This window comes from Pseudovirgaria hyperparasitica, assembly GCF_010093815.1.
Source record: "Pseudovirgaria hyperparasitica strain CBS 121739 unplaced genomic scaffold EJ05scaffold_6, whole genome shotgun sequence".
NCBI lineage: Eukaryota > Fungi > Ascomycota > Dothideomycetes > Acrospermales > Acrospermaceae > Pseudovirgaria > Pseudovirgaria hyperparasitica.
The window spans coordinates 15982-38143 of NW_022985554.1; the positions used below are offsets into that span (position 1 = coordinate 15982).

The 22162-nt window shown below is 48.6% G+C and overlaps 7 protein-coding genes across 7 annotated transcripts; 4 read left to right on the forward strand and 3 right to left on the reverse strand.

Annotated features, from left to right (window-relative positions):
* Positions 1-298: 298 nt before the first annotated feature.
* On the reverse strand, positions 299-1302 carry EJ05DRAFT_437881 (uncharacterized protein; the record flags this gene model as incomplete). Its single annotated transcript, XM_033741806.1, has 5 exons — positions 299-483; positions 527-980; positions 1047-1129; positions 1181-1199; positions 1261-1302. The coding sequence occupies 5 exons, from the start codon at positions 1300-1302 to the stop codon at positions 299-301; spliced, it is 783 nt and encodes a 260-aa protein (XP_033601279.1).
* A 456-nt stretch (positions 1303-1758) lies between these two features.
* EJ05DRAFT_499265 (polyketide synthase) lies at positions 1759-8456 on the forward strand (the record flags this gene model as incomplete). Its single annotated transcript, XM_033746806.1, has 3 exons — positions 1759-2792; positions 2846-7277; positions 7326-8456. 3 exons carry the CDS (start codon positions 1759-1761, stop codon positions 8454-8456), a joined length of 6597 nt encoding a protein of 2198 aa, XP_033601280.1.
* An 844-nt stretch (positions 8457-9300) lies between these two features.
* On the forward strand, positions 9301-10469 carry EJ05DRAFT_492488 (uncharacterized protein; the record flags this gene model as incomplete). The annotated part of the gene is made up of 5 exons (XM_033746035.1): positions 9301-9316; positions 9519-9656; positions 9728-9925; positions 9959-10213; positions 10297-10469. 5 exons carry the CDS (start codon positions 9301-9303, stop codon positions 10467-10469), a joined length of 780 nt encoding a protein of 259 aa, XP_033601281.1.
* A 366-nt stretch (positions 10470-10835) lies between these two features.
* EJ05DRAFT_437462 (trafficking protein particle complex subunit 2) lies at positions 10836-11395 on the reverse strand (the record flags this gene model as incomplete). Its single annotated transcript, XM_033741790.1, has 2 exons — positions 10836-11157; positions 11211-11395. 2 exons carry the CDS (start codon positions 11393-11395, stop codon positions 10836-10838), a joined length of 507 nt encoding a protein of 168 aa, XP_033601282.1.
* Positions 11396-11563: 168 nt separating this feature from the next.
* On the forward strand, positions 11564-12396 carry EJ05DRAFT_323395 (mitochondrial ribosomal protein L31). Its single transcript, XM_033740773.1, has 3 exons — positions 11564-11676; positions 11731-11960; positions 12032-12396. Exons 1-3 carry the CDS (start codon positions 11627-11629, stop codon positions 12082-12084), a joined length of 333 nt encoding a protein of 110 aa, XP_033601283.1. The 5' UTR covers positions 11564-11626; the 3' UTR covers positions 12085-12396.
* Positions 12397-12690: 294 nt separating this feature from the next.
* Positions 12691-13329, forward strand: EJ05DRAFT_475090 (uncharacterized protein). The gene has a single exon (XM_033743735.1). It carries the CDS (start codon positions 12829-12831, stop codon positions 13216-13218), a length of 390 nt encoding a protein of 129 aa, XP_033601284.1. The 5' UTR covers positions 12691-12828; the 3' UTR covers positions 13219-13329.
* A 4283-nt stretch (positions 13330-17612) lies between these two features.
* On the reverse strand, positions 17613-19037 carry EJ05DRAFT_499268 (uncharacterized protein; the record flags this gene model as incomplete). Its single annotated transcript, XM_033746807.1, has 5 exons — positions 17613-18127; positions 18174-18238; positions 18289-18680; positions 18734-18838; positions 18891-19037. 5 exons carry the CDS (start codon positions 19035-19037, stop codon positions 17613-17615), a joined length of 1224 nt encoding a protein of 407 aa, XP_033601285.1.
* Between the last annotated feature and the right edge of the window lie 3125 nt (positions 19038-22162).

A 22162-nucleotide genomic window follows, 5' to 3' on the forward strand; every position in this document is an offset into this window, starting at 1 on the left:
AAATGAATGTAAAATCGATAGACCAAGTTCGATATTCGCAGCATCAGTACAAGGAACGCTCCTTGTTCGTTTGTTGTTATTCGAACCTTGGGGATCCACGTCCAAGGGCCCCACCGCACAGACTCCGAGAAACTCCACTATGCCATATCCATACTTGGCGCTCTTACCCTTGCAGGTTATCAAGGGTGTATCCCTTCACCCTCCCTGTACCTGCACCTGCACTTACCTGCTTGCGCTTACTTGCGCTTGCGCTTGCAATTACTTGCAACCCGAGGTCAGCCCATTCGTCCTCGCTCTACTAGCTCTCCTCCACAGATGATCCATCTCTGACATTCTCTATCATTTCTCGCACCGCGTCGGCCAGCTCGTGTATCACCATACCACCTCTAGGGATAGTATGGCCCTTGCCTGTATCGAAGAGCTTGGCAGTGTTGTCGTCACAGAGATTATACAGCGCTACCGCCCCGTTCTTGTATGGATCTGCTCTAAATTAGCTTCCGCATGGTAAACACGAAGCAGAGCTTACCGTTTGCGCCAATGACGTGCAACGATGGGATATCAATCCGAAAATCACTTTCGTCGCTGAGTACCGGCATCGAGTCTGCCCCTAAAGGCGGCCAGCCCGTAAAAAAGATGGCGCATTTAATTCGCCTCTGTCGTCCGCTTTCGACATGTCTTCTTATCTCGTCCATAATCAGCGTCGATCCCAGACACGAGCCTTCACTGTAGCCAACGATGCCCTCGATCTCTGGGTCGTCTTCTAGGACTCGATGAAGCAGTTCCAGTACTGATCGTGTGCTGTCGATGATAATGTCGTTTGTGTCCGCGTCTCTGCCACCAAGGAGGAGTTTTCTCATGACATCCTCAGGAGTGTCTCCCGTGGGCAGACTTCGGATACGTTCGAGTAGTCCTAGTGCTCCAAGTCCACCATCGGTCAACCATCGGTAATGAGGACCAATCCCGAAGTATGTTTCGAAGCCCTAGTGTAATGCATGTGAGTTTACGTTTCTTGGCAGGGCTCTAGTTGGGGCTTCGACATCTCTTACATGTGGTGGGTCAACCTCTACAGGTGCGTTCATGTAACGAAACGATGCAGCGTGATCCTGCGCTAAATCTTTTTCTAGCGGTGCTGTTGGGCGTCAGACTTGTGTCTTCTCGAACTCGATACAACACTGATTACCGAGCTGGATACTGAAGTTCTTTTGATGTTATGTTAGCATACCTATCGCACGATATAGGATTCTTGATTCCAAAACCTACGTCCGTATTGCCAATGGATCCATGAAGACAGAGGAACTTCATTCTTGATCACCTCTGATAGCACGTATGACTCTGATACATGTGTCGCTTGAAGGTTTAAACTTGTCGGGGTGACTCGATGATTAAAATATCTTCTGCCGCCTTCATATAAAACCTTGTATGTGTTGTCCCCCCCTCCCCCCTCCACTGCCTGGTAACGCTACTCTGGGAATTGGTCCGGGCTTGCCAGACCTTGCCACGACGCCTGTCCACTTCGGGTACTCCATCTACTATCTTTTGCCTAGGATCTTGTTTGTCGATCACTACTTAGCTTCATGGATAAAGCTATCCATACCCCTTGTGGTGCCCTCGGAGCTTCACATGTGTCCGTACACTTCTCATCATTCTTTGCTCTTGATATAGTTGAATTAACATTTATTGGCATATCTTCATGTTGGTTGAGTAACACTGTAACCATTCCCTGCGTTCATCGCACCCTCTCCCAATCGTCCCATCACAATGGCAACCAAGATCGCCGTCATTGGTTACGCATGTCGTCTACCTGGCCAAGTGTCAACGCCAGAGGATCTCTGGGAGCTTTGCACTCGTGGCCGGAGTGGGTGGTCTGAAATACCGAAAGATCGAATGAGTGTGGATGCCTTCCATCACCCGAATCCCTCCAAGGCCGGCGCGTTCAATCCTAAAGGTGGCTACTTTCTCAAGCCAGAAGACTATGAGCGCTTTGACGCGTCTTTCTTCAACCTCACACCAGCCGAAGCAATTTCACTGGATCCACAGCAGCGACTTCTTCTAGAATGCACGTTCGAGGCGCTCGAGAGCGCTGGCATTCCTCGAGAGCAGATTGCTGGACGTGATGTGGGCGTTTACATTGGGGGTAATTTTTCAGATTATGAATTAAGAAATGTGCGAGACTTGGAAACCTCTCCCATGCATCAGGCCACTGGTTGTGCTCCAGCAATGCAGTCGAATCGCATATCTTACTTCTTTGACCTTCGAGGCCCAAGTTTGACAATCGACACCGCATGTTCGGGAAGTCTCGTCGCACTGCATCATGCCGTACGAAGTATACAATCCGGGGAAACCACTGAGGCCATCGTTGGTGGATCTCGTATGAACCTTCTTCCAGATTACTTCGTCACAATGTCCATGTCTCAGCTCTTCAATGACACTGGGAAGACATTTGCTTTCGATGAACGTGCAAACTCCGGGTTTGCGCGGGGTGAGGGTGCTGGTGTGGTTCTCCTGAAACCACTCGACGCAGCGATCCGAGATCGTGACCCGATTCGCGCCGTCATCTGTGGTACTGGAGCCAACCAAGATGGTAGAACGCAAGGAATCACGAATCCAAATGGAGATGCGCAACGGGACCTCATCAAAAGAGTGTATCAGGAAGCTGGGCTAGACCCAAAGCTCGTTGGGTTTGCCGAAATGCATGGTACTGGTACTAAAGTCGGAGATCCAATCGAGGCACGCTCTGTGCACGAGGCACTGGCAATACACCGATCACCGCAGGATCCGCTCTACATCGGCAGGTAAGTAAATCTAAGTTTTCTCCGAGACCAATACTGACCCTAGGACCCTGTAGTGCCAAATCAAACGTTGGACATCTGGAGGGTGCAAGTGGCATCGTCTCACTCATCAAAGCAGCTATGATGCTGGACAAGGAGCTGGTTCTACCTAATACGAACTTTCGCAAAGCAAACCCTGCCATACCCATGCAGGATTGGAACATGAAAGTTCTCACATCGACCAGGCCATGGCCACGTGGTAAGAAGTACGTTTCCATCTCGAACTATGGGTTTGGAGGAGCAAATGCCCATGCTGTGTTGGAACGTCCACCTTTGGACCGGAACGACAAGCCGCAAGTCGATGCAGATTCAATACCGGACCCAAGGACAAAGCTTTTCACCATATCTGCAAACGACAAAGAGTCATTACAAGCTCGTGTTAAGGACCTGGGGGTTTACTTTGAGCAACGTCCGGAAGTGTTTGAGAAGATGCACGCATCGAATGTTGCCTACACATTGGGCTCAAAACGATCCCATCTAGCTTATCGTCTCGCCGTTTCTGCCAACTCTTTGGACGAGCTCGGGATGAAGCTTGCACAAGTTAGACTTACATCCTCGAAGGTGCTCAAACAGCCAGTCATCGGCTTTGTATTCACCGGTCAGGGCGCTCAGTGGGCACAGATGGGCGTAGGCCTTATGAATATATATCCAGCATACTCTGCAGCCATTACAAGAGCTGACAGATACCTCAAGCAGATCGGTGCAGATTTTTCGCTCATAGAAGAACTGCAGAAATCTCCTCAGTCCTCTCGTATCAATTCACCGGACCTCAGTCAGCCCGCTTGCACTGCTGTTCAGATAGGACTCGTCGACCTGTTCAAGTCCTGGGGTATTTGTCCTTCGACAGTTGTAGGCCACAGCTCAGGGGAAATTGGTGCTGCGTATGCTGCTGGCGCTTATAGCGCTGACGACGCCATGGCCATGGCGTACCAGCGCGGCATGATGACTTTGAAACTCAAGAAGATGTTTCCGTCATTGAAGGGTGGGATGATCGCCATCGGTGCGAGCGCCCAAAAAACGAAAGCATATATTGACAAAATCAAAAAGGCTTATTTGACAATTGCATGCATCAATAGCCCTACTAGTGTGACCGTCTCAGGGGATGCTACTGCGATTTCACAGCTTCATGACCTCTTGGACGAGGACAGTGTCTTCAACAGAATCCTCAAAATCGACGTTGCTTATCACTCAGAACATATGGCTCGCGTATCTGAACAATACCTCGCAGCCATAGCAGACCGGGTACCAGCGAACTCTTTGACGGCCAAATTCTACTCCTCTGTCCATGGTCGTGAGGTGGAGGCTTCCGAGCTTGGTCCAGAGTACTGGGTCAGGAACCTTGTTTCTACGGTGCTATTTCCCAACGCATTAATACCCATGTGTACGGGGGATAGCAAGCCAGATATACTGATCGAAATGGGTCCTCACTCCGCACTAAAAGGCCCAATTAAAGATACTTTGAAGAGTCTTGGCCCTTCCAGCGTTAAGATTGAGTACTCTGCAAGTGTTCTTCGAAACACTAGCGCCGTAGAGTCTGTTCAGGATGCTGCGGGTGCTGCGTACGTCAAGGGCGCGGTCCTCGACATGTATGCAATCAACTTTCCCAGCACAGGGGCAAAGTACAATTCGCTCCTGACCGACCTCCCTCGCTACCCATGGCAGCGCTCAACGTCGTATTGGCACGAATCTAGAATTCCAGACAAACACAAGTCAAGAAGTGGAAAGCGGAATGACGTACTCGGCGTTCTCGCCAACTATTCGAATGATCTAGAGCCAACGTGGAGAAACATTATTAGGTTGGACGATGTGCCCTGGTTACGACATCACAAGATGCAGGGAATGCCCGTATTTCCCATGGCTGGCTATCTATCCATGGCCGTCGAAGCAGCCCAACAACGAGCAGATGACCGTAAAGTGGCATTTGACACCTTCGAGTTACGCGAGGTAGTTGTCGGCTCAGCTTTAATATTTCAGGATGGGGTGGACACGGAGGTCACAATAACGCTTCGCCCGTTCAGTGACGCCTCAAGGGGGCAATCGGACACATGGGACGAATTCAAGATCTGCTCATACGAATCGAAGCGCGGGTGGGCCCAACACTGCCGAGGACTTGTCCGGGTAAATGACTCCGAGAAACACAAAGATCGAACGGTCGCTGTCGACGCCTCGATGCATGAGGCAGCGGCAAGGAGCCAATTCGATCACGCAGCTGCTTTGGCAACAAAACCTGTCGACGAAGACGCTATGTACGCCAGAATTGACGCAGTAGGAGCTGGTTACGGTAGCACTTTCCAAGGCCTGCGTCAATGCTACACAGGGGCCCACCACAGTCGTGGTAACATCTTTGTACGAGATACTCGAAGCATAATGCCCAAAGAACACGAGCCTACCCTCATCATTCACCCATCTCTGCTCGATATTTTCCTACACCTCACTTGGCCTATCCTCGGTGCTGCAGGAGACAATTTCGAGACCCTATACATGCCCACAGTAGTGCAATCAGTCAAGATTGGCCGTGATGTAGTGCACATTCCAGGAGAGTACTTATCTGTTTGGTGCGCTGGAGACCCAGATCTCTCCAATCCCAAGCCGACTACATTCGAAATTTGTGCAGCTAGAGCAGGCGATCTTGGAAACCCAGTGATCAAATTCGACGGATTTGTTATGACGCCAATCAGGGACTCTGGTGCAGCTGATAAGTCTCTCGTGAGAAAACTTTGCTATAAGCTCGTCGAGCAGCCCTTTATAGCCCCGATTCCAATCAGTCAGAAGAGTGAGATGAATGGTCAACACCATAATGGCATCAATGGACACGTATATAGCAATGGCCACGCGAATAGCGTCAACGGTAATATCTCTGATGATGAGCTAGCAGACAGCGGTATCGGCACGCCGATTGAACAACCAAATATCCTCATCCTCCAGATTGGTGAAAACGACAAGCTTGCTGAGGATCTAGCCGGCGCCATCAACTTCTCGACTGGTTCGCGACCTCCGATTCGGACTGTCGGCAAGACGTACTGCTCCAATAAGCGCCTTGTCATCCTTGAAACGGCCACGAAGTCACTACGCACGATCGAGCAAGCTGAGTTTGATAGCCTTAAGCAAGCTCTATTAACTGCTAAGGACGTACTGTGGGTTTACTCTCGCGACTTTCCAGAGTCGAGCATGAGTGTCGGTATGCTCCGCTCGATTCGCTCGGAAAATTCGCATAGAATCGCGATACTGGGTGTTGAAGACATTGAGTTAAAGTCGAACTGGCCTTCCAGGTCGATCATGCGAACTCTGGATGCCCTGTGGTTCGCCGAGTATGAAAAACCCGTGGAAGATCTAGAGTTCGTGGCTAAAGATGGCGCACTATTCGTGCAACGAGTCGAGGAAGACAATCTTATGAATCAATTCGTCAGTAACGAGAATGGCGCTACCATTCTTGAAAAGCAGTCGTTTGAACAAGCGGATAGAAGACTGAAGATGCAGATCGGTAGCTATGGGGCTCTTGATAGTATCCACTGGGTGGACGACATTCCTGTTGCCCTTGGGGATGGCGACGTCGAAATCGAAGTTAAAGCTTCTGGTGTCAACTTCAAGGATATCGTGGTCTGTATGGGACAGCTCAGTCAACCGTACATCGGCGTCGAGTGCAGTGGTATCATTTCTGCAGTTGGCAAGAACGTGACCAGCGTCAGGATCGGACAGAGAGTCATGGCTCAAGTCGAAGGCGCATATTCAACCTACGCACGCTGCCCTGCGACGAGTGTTCATCCTATCCATGAAGGCATGACTTTTGAACAAGCAGCGACTATACCGGTCGTATTCTGCACGGCATACTATGCACTGTTCGACCTCGGCCGGCTACAAAGAGGTGAGAAAGTGTTGATACACGCTGGCGCTGGCGGTGTAGGGCAGTCTGCTATCATGCTTGCGAAAATGGTCGGCGCCGATATCTACACAACTGTGGGTAGCCGAGATAAGAAGAAATTCTTGATGGACCAGTATAATCTTCCCGAAGATCGCATCTTCTACAGCAGAGATACCTCCTTCGCAACAGACATTCGCAGGGCAACCGGCGGGTATGGTGTAGATGTTGTCTTGAACTCTTTGGCTGGTGACATCCTCCACGACACCTGGGGCCTACTCGCGCCCTTTGGTCGCTTTTGTGAGATTGGCAAGGCCGACATTACCAGGAATAGTCGCCTGGACATGATGAAGTTCGAGTATAACTGTTCTTTCAACTCAATCGATCTGACCAAGGTGGCATCTTACAAGCCTCAACTTATGCAACGTTTGCTCGCAGACGTCTGTGGTCTGATGAGCAAAGGAATTATCTCTCCCATATCGCCTGTCAAGATCTACTCTATTTGCGAAACTGAATTGGCTTTCAGAGCTTTGCAAAGTGGCAAAGCTATGGGTAAGCTTGTTGTCGTTCCTCATCCAACTGATACTATTCTTGTAAGTACCCTCTGATACTTCGTTTTCGTAGGTTCTCATCAGATCCAGGCGTCCAAACGAAAAGTTGGCGACAATATCCTCCATGCTGATGCTACGTATGTCATCATTGGCGGTACAGGTGGTCTCGGCCGTAGTCTCGCGAAGTGGATGTCGTCAAAAGGTGCCCGCAACATCGTCCTTACATCTCGAAGCGCAACTATCAACGCCCGGATCCAAGCCCTGATGGACGATCTCGAGCCAAGCGGAACAAGAATTCTGGTTCAAAAATGCGATGTAGCCGACAAGGCATCCCTCGAGAATCTCATATTCACAGGCCTCGGATCCCTCCCCCCTATTCGCGGCGTCGTTCATGGTGCTATGGTCCTTCGAGATACTCTCTACGAGCAAATGTCTCTTGCAGACTTTCACGCCGTAACAACTTGCAAAGTTGATGGCGCTCTTAATCTTGCCTCAATTCTCTCTTCCTCGCCCCTCGACTTCTTCATCGCCCTCTCCTCTATTGCCGGTGTTATTGGAAACCGCGGTCAGGCCGCCTATGCTGCCGCAAACGTCTTCTTGGATTCATTCATGGCGCACCGTCGAGCTCAGGGTCTGCCTGGTGTCTCCATTGATCTGACTGCCGTTTCCAACGTCGGTTACCTAGCCGATGGGAGCGCCGCGCGCCGAGAGGAAGTGCTCAAGAACATAGGCGGCTCAACAATCGATAAGGCAGAAGTGCTAGCCATTTTTTCGGCAGCTGTCACGGGTGAGATTACTCGTACATGCGCAGGACAATGCATCACCGGCCTAGCCACAAATGACTCTACAAGTTTTTGGCTCGAAGACAATAAATTCAAGTCTCTGCGCGAAGCCGTTCAACAGACTTCAGGGTCGGCTGGCTCATCAGGTGTTGCGGTCGCACTATGTAAAGTGCTGCGTACATCGGCAAGCAAAGACGATGCGAAGCAAGCATTCTACTCGGCACTCGCAGCCAAGTTGGGGGCTGTACTGGTGGTCCCTGAGGATGCGATCGAGCCGACGCACACATTGAAGAGTTTGGGCTTGGACAGCCTGGTTGCGATAGAGATCCGTAACTGGATTGGGCGAGAAACTGAAGTGAATGTGCAGGTCCTGGAGTTGTTGACGAGTGGAAGCATCATGAGTTTGGTGGAGCTGGTGTTGAAGAAGATGGGAATTTGAATTTGGACCATGCATATACAGACGGCGGGGATGGGTGGCCGGGATAATGCAGTGTTAAGTGTGGCGTTCGCAGCAGGGACCTTATATTTTTGTTTCAGCAGTCAGGAGTTCGGTTGCATACGCGCTACTAGGTATATACGGGTCATTGATGGTGTCACCGTTTATTGGATTTGGGTATCTTCGTTTCCGCATTCGCCCAGGCAGAGGGTGTGTACGATCTTATTTGAAGCAAAGGTCAGGCCGGGGCTTTGTCTTGTTCTCTACTTTTTTGCTGTTTGTAATACCATTGGCCCAAGGGCGTTGTACAGGCCTAAACTCTACTATCTGCCTGATGCTATTACTATATAAATTCGATTATATTTGAAGAGCCGTGTATCCACCCCAACCCACCTGTGGGAGAAAAAACCATGTGAATAACAGTGCTGAGCGTTCTAGCCCGACATCACGCACGCTTTCTGTTATCATCACAGTAACATATCTCCATTCTGTTCCACAGTTTGTATACGAATGGGCCACTTGATGGGTTATATAACCCTTACCCTCTTCGTTGCTAGCCTGCGTCGACCAGCATGTGTTCAGCGTGTCACACTGAAATGGCTTGCAGTACCGAATTTCTCATGCCGATGAGCGAGGAGCCGCGATGTTGGCCGCTCCAGGGTTCTGCCACTCCGATACTTCGATGTCACAAAATATGACTATTTGGTTGAAGGATGATATCGTTGTCACTCAATGCTGACTGTATCATGGATCCTGCCGCAGACATTAATAAGGAGGACTACTTCACTGACTATAGCGTTCTCTCACTTCTCAAAGCTAGTCCGCACATGTCGAATTAGGGACAAGAATGCGATGGTTCCTTGGTATAGAATGGGAAAGAGGATAGCAAGCAGACAATAGGAAGTTGACCCACTATAGCTATGACCATAATGGCCTGAGTTGAAATACTGGGCTACTTGGTTTTGACACCCCTAGCCCGCCCGTACTACGATTCACTCAGTCGTCCAAAATTCACATCCTCATAGCAAATCTCTGCAACTCTACTAGAACAATCGATAATAACAGACAGAACCATCAGCATACCTACATTGGTACCCATTCATAGCTTGTGGCATACACCTGCCTGCTACGACCAAGTCATCGAACCTTTGAAGAAAGTGCGTGGCTCCATATGCACTGCCATCAGCCTCATGTCTACACAAGGTGACCCAGACACGACTTTGAGGATGACATTCGTGCAACCTATCACTCAGTAAATGTTGGGATTGCATAAGTGCTCAGTGTGGTAGTCGTCGCTCGCTCGTACGGTGGTGTTGTTCGTAATAGTGTTGTCAAAGGACTGGCAGCGAGTCGCAAACCGAGCTGCACTATGACTTTGACCACCCATAGCCATGGCCATGTCATCGGCCAGATCCTCATCGCATCCGGCTTCGATTTTACTGGTCTTTCTTCTTTCATGGACTCAATACTTAGTATTCCACCACCTGCATAGCGCGTCACCAAAGCCACAAGATCTGCAGAACTTGAGAATTCACCATGTGACCTTTTTTACCACGATTCATCTGCCGAAGATGCGGAAGGTTGCACGATGCAGCGTCTCAACGCATTATTCGAAGGAGGTGAACATGCGCACACCGGTTGGAAGGATGCTCCTGTGTGGTACGTAGGCACGTCCGAACACCATGCCTTGTCGGTCGTAATGCAAAGAATCACGGTTGCAACGGCCAGAGGGATGGACGGTAACGTCGTTCACCGAGAGCGTAAGAGCAGTCATTCGCCATTTTTTTAAATATGCCTGATGATGTTGTGCATATCGTGCTGGATGCGGTGTGTGCCTTTACAGGACCAAAAGTCACTAGTACTACGGAGCAGCAGCGAGCGCAGTTGTATGTGAACCCCTCGTTGGAACTGTTCAACCCGGTGACAATGATACGTTTTGGATTGCCTATTGGATTCCGTAGGATCATAGGCTGGGTGGCGTTTAGTGTTATCCTTATGAAGAGATTCCTGAGATGAAGGTAGTTGTACATCGCAAGGGCTTTTGTTGTTTCCTTGATGATAAACAGATCTTATTGAACTCTCCTCTCATGCTAGGACCACTCTCTATTTCCTGGCTCTATTAATCTCAGTACTCTTATTAAGAGACTGATGCTTAGATTCCTCCAGAGTATGGCTTGCTCCAGGACTATTCTATATGGGTCTGGGAAGCTGTGTCAAATGCATTAAAGCAGATGCTTCTGCCCTCGGTCGTCAAATTAGTATGACTAACGAAGTCTGGGACCATACTGGTGAACAGTGTCAAAGATATGCGGGGTTGGTCGTGTCGACCATCAGGGCTGTATGATTGCATCGTCGGCCTCATAATGCTCTACATCTGCGGGCTCATAGGTATTTCTTTGCCGAAGCAGCGACTCGTGACCTGAAAACTGGGCTGCGAACAGGTGTGTCTACTCTCCAGAATGGGTTCATTATAGTCTTGACCCAGGAATCATACACATCGTTGAAAAAGTTCTTGATTGCCTCGTCTGTCGCAGCTGGTGTTGTACTCGTAGGGGCGTTACGGTTTGCTGTCAGAGAGGACGGATTTGAAGTGGTAGAAATGTTATTCGGTTGGTGGAGTAGGAGAAATTTGGCATTGGCAGCAGTGATGAAGGCAGATATTGTGCTTCCCGTTGGCGGGTACCGGTCTATGGTCTTTAGGTACCTGCGATGTCCATTGTAAGAAGAGGGCTATGGGGAAGGTCTGGAGAATCTCACATTTGGCCACCTGCCCATTGGACTTCTTCTAGGATATCCAGACTTGCATGCGCGACAAACTGGTTCATGTGACGAGTGTCTTCGCGGAATCGAGAGATGCCGTCTCCGCCTTGCCTGTATGTTCCGAATTCATGCTCGAATAATGGGTTGTCCTTGGTACCAATGATGACAAAGTAGTAAGACATTGCGATCTCAATGCGAGTAGCCAGTACGTGTCTGGGAGTCGTTGTCTTACGATGTCAATAAATAGGAATCAACTCCGCTTCCACGTTGGAGCTCACTTCGGTAGAAGGCGCTACTCCACAAGTAGCCTAGTATTGTGATCTAAGCTTCCAGGTTCCGACTAAGGACGTCGAGAAGCGATTTGATCATCTTTTGACGACATTAACCACATTACCGTAAACCTCATTTTGAGAATGTTCGGACCATTCAGAGCTACTCAATCGCTCAGTGTTGGTCTTCTCTGGTTCGGGGTTCCAAACCAACTACAATTTCGTCATCGCTAACACCCTTTCCGCAGGAAGATCCCCTGGCGACTCTCCCCAACCCAAAAAGCGCGACAACGTAAGCGCCTCCGAAGAGTAGACGATGTTGTTGCAACACTTGATCACGCATTGGCGAAGTTAAGAATGAGCACAAAGAAGCTTGAACGTTGGAAGGAGGAAATGCCGCGAGAAGAAGAGATGCTCCCAAAGGACAAATACACGGTGTTCGATCGGAAAGAGAAAAAGTACAGGAAAGCACTACACAGTACGTAATTCCATAAAGTGTAGTCAACCTCAGAGACGCTCTGACTGAAAGATGTCTAACGCTTCACGTAGAATTACCCAAGTGGACGAGAGTTTCGCAACGACTAAATCCACCTGGGTTTTAAATAATTCACTCGTGTATTATAACGTCTGAGTACTGTATCAAGAATCAAAGAGCAGGTGTACATATAATGGCACCGATGATATATATTACCTGTTTCAACGATACGAGTCTGCATAATCCGTTCGCATCTTGAGATGCAGGAAACTGCAAGGGTCGCCGTGCTGAAAGTATCGATCAAGTGTTTATCAACATGGAGATCTGCGAGAGCTTGGTAGCACTGCGGTGGGAAAGACCGGCTACGAGTCAAGGTTAACGGAAAGGCATGATGATCAAATCATTCCGAGAATCCATTTTTTAATTGTTGAATCGGACAGTTGGACTATTATTAGGCATTCGTCTGCCCAAGTAGCACCAGAGGAGTACTGAACATCGTTGCCACCAGAGTCAGCATGTTCCACAAGTCAGACAGAGTAGAGTATATCGAGGCTCGTGCATGCCATCGTCAACCGCACCTTCTCGCTATGGTGTAACGATCTCGGGGCTCTCGACCTAGGTACTCTAGGAGGTACTTTCCAAGCTAACGCATCGGATTTGTTACGTAGATCAGGGCTCGTATACTGCCAGTGAGTATTCTGAGCGCGGCATAAATTATCCTGCTGCACTACTTTTTATCCTCTTAGACCTATCCCAATCCCACTCCTACAGTTTGATCCTACATTCCGCTTATAGTACTTATTTCTTCAGCGTACCTGTTAGTGGCACAAACTAATTGCCGCTCGTCTACTTGCCCCGCTACCCAAAATTGATGACGGAGTATTGCGAAACTACTAGACCAAGCTCTCTCCTCTCGAAGGTCCGATATCAATTCAGAGTGGTGTGGTATCGTCAAGAAGTTACTTTGCCGTTCTACATGCTTGAATCATGGGAGCGCGGACTGGTTTATCTTACGCTCATATCGATCGCAAGCCTTCTAGGCTATACTGTGCGATCTTTCATACTACCTGTTCTTATCACTTGTGTTCGGACCATTCTTCTTGAAATGAATATGTCGACTGAGGCGACTAAGATGTCAATTTCTGAGCATCCAGGATGTGAATATGTCGAAGTCGTCAGAGATGCGGCTGCGCTTTTGCATTGTGAGCCTTGGGAACGTTTCGAGAACTCATCCTTGTCCTGGGTCATTTTCGACGTATGAGAACCTATTCCGACTTTATCAAACGGCCTTCCTTCTTCGAGTACGTAAAACAGATGCAGTTTTAAGGTTCTTTGGAGATAATTAGGACGCAGAACCCAAGACAAAAATCACATCAGCGTCGACAAATGTTCGAACTTACCGTAATCGCACTAAGAAACCACGGACCAACAGCGAAAAGTAATGATCTGCTGATTGTCGAATCGCCATATCTGTACGAGCTCATAGAAGCGTCGCTTGCACGAGATTAGAGCCGAAATCCACCACCAACGAGGCAACATTCCGATCCTTTGCGACCATGAGAACAGAGACGTACCGGGGCAGATGTGTTGATATGGCTAAAACTCGATAGATCTGTCAGCAGCCATTCAGATAGACGAATAAAGGGTCCTTTGCCGGGCGGTGAGTCTTTTGGTAAGCCATTGGAATCGTAGTGATCATCGTTTTGTGCTTGAATATACTTTGGCTAACACGCGCATTCGGAACAATATGGGTGCCGTTGATGTCTGATTAGCTCGTCATAATGGAGACTTTGTAGATCTTCATCCGTGCTGATCGGAGCTGCTTAGCAAATGTGAAACCCTGTTGGACCCTGGACCAGTCACAAATACTGCCGCACCCCAATCCTTGTCTTCAGTTTCGCTTTATGTCTTCACTCACCATCCATACTGGTCTCTTGCACATTATACCTTCTCGGTGTGTTAGCAGGTCCGATATCGAAAAGCTTGCTGACTTCGCTGCATGAAGTGTGAGATGCAATCCGTAATCCTGGCAAAGACGTACATCACTAATGATAAGTAGAAACGCCCTCGCTGACTGAATGAGACAAGGAGCGACCTGTGTCAGCATCAGACCATGACGCCGACCCCAAGCACACGTCAATTGGGTTTCCAAGACAATACAATTGGTAGGCGGAAGCTCGGAAGGGTTGCCGAGACCTATATATGGAGGCAATCATATTCACCAGGTACCTGGAAGGGACCGGACTGTTAAGATGGCTATACTTCTCAGGAATTCCAGCGTTGTACACCTCATCCAGGTCCTTTGCTACATGGATAGCAAAATACAATCGCACCACTATATCAGATCCTAAGCTGATTCCGTTGAGTTTTAAATATCTTGCATCCCGGTAGAAACCACCCGGAACAAAAAGTGCTGGACCAGAGAATCCGCCTATTATGGTAGGTTGTACATTTGCCATATAGGACAAAACACTGGCATTCCTGACGACCTGTGATGGAACCTGCGGATTGCCATCCTATCTTTCTGGAGAATGTTGTATCACAAGACAGTCTCATGAACGAATTCATAGCAGGACGCAACTTTTCCAGCCACTAGCTTTTTCTGGCGCAACAAGTCTGGCCACTCTCTCCTCGGACCTGTTCGCATGCCGATATTTTTAGGCCTTGGCAATAGGACCACAAAAACCACTCTCGGCGAAGAAATGTGTTGAAGTATTGAAACTTCCATATGAAACCTTTACACGTCCGGTGGCTTCCGCTGTGGTCCGGATGTTCCCAACTGGCAACGTGATCACGATCCATGGTTCAGCTCGACAAAACTCCCGCATAAACCGCCGTGTCGCATTTAGGACAGAGTGAATTATCATCCACTTCGTGGATAGATTTTCACGGCGTGTGGAAATATGAGCTAAGCGATCACCACTACACCGAAAAGCATCCTGGGGTTAGGTTCGAAGGCAACAAATCATGAGATTAGTACACCTACACCTTCTATGAATGGGAGTGGATCAACACCACAATAATGGCCACAATGTCCAAGGTAACAACACCTAATCAATCGAAGGCAGAACCTCCTTGATTACCACGGAAGCATGCTATCATTTACCTCCTGTTGTCCCTGGCCTCCTTGCGGAATTCTCGTTAGATTGGATACTCAGGTCTCTTCACACAGGTATCTCGGGGGTTTTCGTAACCATATTTCCTGCCACAATGCCATGTATAAGAGCGACTTCCCATGGATTTAGCAAGGATTGTCCAAGGTATTAGAAGGTGCCTGTTTCGTTGCGAGTTGGCTGCCGTAGGAAATGTTTGCCGAAACACTCGGTTCACGAATTCACGAGGCAATCTTTAGCCCCCTGGCCGAGGACCAAAAATAACTCTGCATGATGGACTCTCAATTCCTCCTCGCTATCCTCATCACATCGAGACGAATTAGTAAGGGACTTCGTTCCGGAACTTGGGCTGGTTCATACCTGGCCACTTCAGCTGATGCCTTGTCATCGTTGAACTCATCCGTTCTGGCCTCATATCGGAGCACTACTGCAAGTCGTATAGGCCCCGCACGAACCAAAAGAGCTCCTGATATTCCACACGAAGGTTATCCTTACGGTTCGACTTCCTAGTCCTAGTCTTCTAGCGATCAACGCAATAGTCGAAAGTCCGACCTAAATTCGAGCTCGGATCACTTACTCACAATAGTATCCGTCACTTCCATGCGACAATGCGACGACAACAAGCTAGTATACGTCTTGGTAGCACGACTGAAGTTTTCCATTTCAGGTGAGTCTGATCATCCGTCAAAGTGTTCCAACTAATGTCAAGCTATCCCTACTGCCTACATGATCTCATCCCCAGTACCTGATTCTTCCGCTCTTTACCATCAAATCAAATCTCATGTACTCCTGGAACTACGTGTAAATTCTGACTCATAGGTATACTCTCTCATTTGCTCGTTTGCTTCATTCACTCACAACATTTCCATTGCGAGGAGCCGTTGCAAGTGGATACTACTTCTCTACCTCCGGGTTTCTGTCCTTGGTGACAGCTCTTTCCTATTTACCTCTCCTACACCCACAAGTCCCAAAGGTTACTGCTCTGTAGCCAAATTTCTCTGCTCTCGCTGTCTGGTTACACCAATGCTCATGCACACAACAATTTCGAGTATTGTTTTCAAGCACTGTTTGCAAGTACGAAATCATGTTTTTCGAAGACTGGCATGATGTCTTCACATGCACTAATTGGTTGCTGACGCGTCGCTGCTTCAGCTCGGTTCGAAATCGCCGATGCCTGTGTTCTCGGTAATATTAGAATATTCTGTTCAGACGTCGCAAGATTGGCCTACACTATCATGAATTCATACTTCGATGCCGTCATTGCTCTCCATAAGATCAAGACAAGTCGATCTGATGTGGGAATACTATCGAGACGGGAAACCATCCGCAAGAACGAAGATTCGTCGAACAGGGTCACGCCACTGTCACCTGGATGAACATGGACGGGTCCAAGAGCAAGCTTTACTAGACAGGAGTAAAGCAACTAAATATTACCCTTCGATTATGCTTCGAGTAATCGTCGATGCTGAACACGTGTTATTACGACTTAGCGTTCTAGTAAGTATCTCTACAAGCCCGCATACCACATATACTTACCAATATACGTAGAGCTTCATTCAGTCTACAAGGCGGTCACATCCGCATGACTTGAGAGTTATCTGGTCGACCACAGCCGATACTTTTCGGGCCTCACCTTTCGATGTCTGAAATCATTGGTATTTATGTCAATATGTACAAGGGGTGTGCGATGCAGTCAGGGGGTGGTGCAGGTACATGACGATACGGGCAGTGTATTTGGATCATTTTTGATGTTTCGTAGCCTGCTCAAACAAGATATATTTGCGGTTAGTTGAGTTGATAGTCGACACGTACTGATCCATGTTGCCGATGCTCCGCCATCAACCCATGAGAGATCCAGTCGGGTTGTAACCGATGTTCGACGCGAATATATATACATATAACCACGTTCTCAAAAGTTCACTGAAGGGGTTTACAAGAATAGCTATTTTATGCATTCGTGGGGTGCGCTGGCGCGGAAGCTTATCAGTTATTGCTGCGCAGGGATTGAAGTCAGTCACTAGACATACATGTCAAGAAGGCAAGTAACAGTGAAGGCCTCCTTGGAAGCGATACAGTCTGGACTTACGGCGCAGCACCTAGGACACGGGTGGAGATCATGCAGCCAAGCTTTCAGGCATTAACTCATCCCTGGGGGTGGTCCACAATAGAGTTTGACTGGGCGCGAGATCCGGGTTCTTCTTACGGGTTGGGATCGATAGGCGAATAGATAAGGTTGGGAGGCACAGCACAACTCCTGCAGTTTGCCGATCAGCTTCCTCATGGGTGTTGTTGTACCTGGTACTGACTACCTTTGCTATGGCCAATAGAATTTTTTGAGATTTTTGCAATTACAGCTGCATTATCTTCCGCGATCTGGTTGGGCCCAAGTATGGTGCGAGTCGTGGTATATGTACTTCTCTATGTACAAAGAAAGTCGTAGCCGTCGAGGCATGTAGTGACTGATGCTAGCGTTTTGATATATTTACACGAAGAAAGTCGTGACCGTTGAGGCGTGTGGGGGTGTCCGGTGCGTCCGCTTCAATTACCAGCTCTCCTTGCGCGTCATGCGCTCTATCGCACGTGTCTTCCGCGCTTCAATCTCTGCGATCTTGCGCTGCACTTCAAGGGATGTCTGGTTTCGTGTCTGTTCGATAGTATCTATATCAGCGGTCTTCGTGCTTGTACCTTGACTGGCGGTGCGCTTCGGCGAGTCGCTGACTGAGTCGCATTTCCAGTGATCGAAACCTTGCTCGGGATCAACTAATGTTACCGGGCTCATGGCATGCAAGGGAAGCTCTTCGGACGGCGTGCTGGTCGTGACAGCACGGCCGATTTCAATGCTGCGTAGTCTCTTCGGGGTGAGCTCTATTCGGCGATCAAATTCGACAGGGACAGTAGTGTGTGATTTCGAGCTGTATAGGCGACGTGAGCCTTCGGCGTAGTGGCTGATTGGGCCCCTCCAGGCGCGGAGTAAGGGGCGGAGGGTTGCGAGAGAAGAAGCTGTAATAGCAAGACCGACTTCAAGAACGGACCAGGTGGCAATGTCAACAGTAGAGTCTTCCATAGTCAGCATGCGGACCTGTGTGCAGAGACGATGACTTACAAAGAAAGTCTGGTGATCCCAAATGGTGAAGGTAGAACATGCGGACGAGAGGACAACATCCAGCACTGGACCAGTCAGTATATAAATTCGCCAGAAGTGGAGAGAAGAGACATACAATCCGGCCATGCCTAGTATTGGAACAAGGCCAAATTTCTTTAGTCTGGTCATGTCTAAGTTCCAGACCAATACGGCAGGTAAAGCCACGAAAATCATATCGCATGCTGCACATGCTGCACCATAGAGATATCCCAGATCGATCATGATTTGATTTGGGATGCAGTGTCCTTCAGACCCTGGATAGACCTTTTTCCAGTAGTACGATACAGGGGTACACTGAAACGCTACCACACAGATAAAGGCCGTGCCTGACACCATGTTTGAAGTGACCGTAAAGAAAACGAGGTATCGTTGCCATCGAACAACGGTGATACGTAGGAAGAAGAAGCCAACGGATATTCGTGCAATCGTGAGTACAGTCCCGTACAGGAGGTAGCAGAGCCACCACAACTGTGAAAGTTGGTCAGGAATTTTGCCTTATTACGAGCCATTCGGTAACATACCAGATACGCTATCTCGGCGTCGTCATCGCTGATGTCTGTACGGTGTTTTCCTACGCCGAATATCGTGCTTCCAATTGAGCACCCCATATGACCCATAAAAACACACTGTGTATACGTCAGATCCACGAACATAAATGCAATAGACTATCACACTCACCAAGGCGACAATAATAAGCCAGTCATCTGTTCCAAATGCCCGTACGATTTGTTTGCGCACATAGACTCGCAGCAGAGTCGAAACAACGGATGTAAACAATAAAACAGCTGAAGCAACGCATAAAGACAATGCTCGGCCAGCAGCCATGTCGTTAGGCGCACCTCGTGTGTCGTGTGCTCGATTTTGTATAGTCTTCGCTCATGCCATAGAAGTCTCGCAACATTCCTCCTCTTGAGTAAGATTTTCGTCCCGTTTCTTTATGGCACTCAGTCTCCACAAAGCACATGTGAGGGTATTAGGAGTCGTGAATTGCTTCACGAACGTCTCTACAGCAGAAGGAGAAGTAAGGTACGAGGCAACAATGCGGGACTGGGGTAATCATATGATAGCCTAGCAGCGCGCAAAGGCCAGTATTAGTGGTACCGTAGGATTGTGGAAGTGGCACTGTACGTTTTTGACGGCTAGAGCCCAGTATGACAGGGATCCGCATATGTCCGTGCCTGACATCCTGGGAAAAACGTCAATCTTTGCTGTGCTGGGGAATAAGTAGTACGACTCAGTCAGTCAGAGGCCAACGATCTACAACCGCTCTCCCGCCATCAATTCGTTAACCTTATTTAGACTCGCTGGTGTGACAAATTAGGGTTAACAAGACCTGCATATGCATGCAAGAGGGTGACTTTTTACACCTCTTTACAGCGTAAATGTTAACCGAAGATGTATGCATGTGCTGTGGAGTCAGTTCGCAGTCTCGAAGATAACTCTTCGAGTTCGAGGAACCCCAAAGGCAATGTTTCAGGATTGCTCCATGCGCTTTTGGTGGCGATTAGTCTATTGGCAGCATGCAAATGGCGCCATGGGGGAATAGGTGATTGGTATCGGTAGCATTGAGCTTTCGAAGGCTGGAATTCAAGGGATTTCTTGGTAGGTGGGTGCCACTACATCGGGGGAGTACAGCCGTAGCTGGGTTTATCCTAGTCGTATCTTTTGATTGGCTGCAAGATGGTGGATCGACGTGTGCCTGACAGGGGCTACGTGCGTGGTTAGCCACTAGCCGATTTAGGGCCGTCCCCGCACCCGTAGCACCGGCACTCGGTGGTCTGGGTCCCCGTTCCCGCTCATTGCCGTGGAGACTCTCTGCCCGTGCTTCATCATGACATGTTGGGTTGACAGAAGCTAACAGTGTCGTTTACCAGCTGGGTTAATCCATGCCACAAAGCTGAACAGGCCTCGCCAAGTCCACTTCGACCGTTAACTACAATCTCACGAGATGCGGTAATCTTACCTCTTGCTGGTTCCCGCTGAACCTGACGTGTATCCTCCCACGCAGATGACTCGAGTGATGGTCGAAGATTGCGCAACAATCGACAGCACAATACGTGCGCGACTTTCGTCTATACCAAGTCCTATCATTTACATCACATGCACGCTACACGTTTCTTCACATCGGATCATCCTCTGTACTCGAGCTACCTTTCCAATCAGACCATCATCCTATGGTGGACCTGGGAGTCTATACTATAATCAGCACCAAAATCCTCAGCGTTTCCTGGTAGGCAACCGGATGAGATGTGTGATGTAGCCTACGCAGGAAATACTCATGGTCATTGCGCCTGCGATGATCCACTTTAGGACATCAATTGACTATAGACTAGCCAAGTCCTGGTAGTCCGGGCTCAACAAAGAGTTCCTTCTCTTGAAATGCTATAGGAGAAGCATTGGGCTTCACACTGACCCAACCTATCAAATGACATTTGTAGCCTGGGCTATGTTTAGCTCTTATAATTTACCTACAATGTCAGCTGAGTGACATGGCAACCTCGCTGTCTATATTAGTCATCGTGACTAACCTTCTGATCGCCCTTGAACATACAAGGGTTAGAGGCTGCACAAGTCTTCCTGTATGCTTATTTGCGAAGCTTAGAGTCCCCGCCGGAATCGCGTATGTATTCCGCTACTCTCGAATACATAATAGTACACCATCGGCGCGAACTTATATGACGAGGCTATGACTAAAGCGCCTTGGCGCGGGCCGTCAGATGTGTCAACGGAATTTTCAATCGGATAAGTCTCAACTTCCCATTCCTCTTACAGCACTAACCATTGTAGTAGCGTCTCGCTTGCGGAGCTTGCACTCCAAAGAATATTGCATATGTAAACTCTGCTCAATTAGCCCCTGATCATGCCTTCCAAGTTATACTGTATAATTACATGACAAGCACCCTGTCAAAAGATGGAAAATACTGAGTCGTCAATCGTACCTGGAACAGAGACTCCTCATGAGGCGTGCGGCTGATCGAACGACCCAGAAATGAATGAAAGGTCTGCAGCAGGCGAACTCACGTGGTGGATCATTAAGCATGCAATAAGTACTCGCACACCAGCGGTACCGCCTTCACATTATCATCGAAACGTCGATTGTGGTAAACTCGTTGCTGCAGAAATGGATTGCATCAATCGCTGATCCGGCTCTACCTGACGCCGGGTCTCATGCAGGTTGCAAGGACTACTGTACTTATCTAGACTAAAGAAAGCTAGTACACCTTGTTGCATTGTGGATCAAGGAGAGTGGCATGGAGGTATTTCTTCTTTTCCTTCTTTCTTTATCTTGACACGTTCTGGGACACTGGCATTCCCCTGTCGTCATAGTGAAAGACACAGTTGTCCACTGAGTCACTATTTTCACTTTGCTGAACATGCCCTCATGAAGAATGCCATCATGTTTCCACGCACATCAGTCTCTCGACTGTTTCACTCATCAATGTGTCCGTACTAGTATACGTACAAACTGCTAGAAGCCTAGACCTAACTAGGCACCATCGGTCTTACATTATACGGTATTAGAAATGTTCGTTAATTGATGGTCTGAGTCGAAAGCGGCTGCTAACAGCAGTTTGCACGAGAGCATGCATGTTTCAGGGGAGGCATCTTATACATGGGTCAGATGTCACAAATCGCAGTATGTTAGTACGATGTGGAGTCATGAAGAGATAGAGAAAGTTAGGTGTGATTAGGAATATGTTGTATTCCATACCATATACAAAACCAAACTTCGTTGCTATCCACGGACTCGCGATCCTTCCTCTCAGCTCTAGGGCAGAGTAGCTCTCAGGAGGGGCGCTGTTGTAGCCTCAGATGGCCTCAAATCACTATTTCATAGATGTATTGGGTATCATAATCTCTACGAACGCCTTTGACCTCTACTGAGTCATGCATATCTGCACCGACGCCAACTATACAAAGAATGCTTTCTCCTCTGGAGCCCGTTCGAG

Excerpts from the sequence above, each read along its gene's own strand:
- EJ05DRAFT_323395 (XM_033740773.1), top strand. The coding sequence starts at position 11,627 with ATGTTCGGACCATTCAGAGCTACTCAATCGCTCAGTGTTGGTCTTCTC. Across the intron at positions 11,677-11,730 it reads CTCAGTGTTGGTCTTCTCTG|GAAGATCCCCTGGCGACTCT; the intron begins GTTCGGGGTTCC and ends CCCTTTCCGCAG. Across the intron at positions 11,961-12,031 it reads GTACAGGAAAGCACTACACA|AATTACCCAAGTGGACGAGA; the intron begins GTACGTAATTCC and ends CGCTTCACGTAG.
- EJ05DRAFT_475090 (XM_033743735.1), top strand. The coding sequence starts at position 12,829 with ATGACGGAGTATTGCGAAACTACTAGACCAAGCTCTCTCCTCTCGAAG.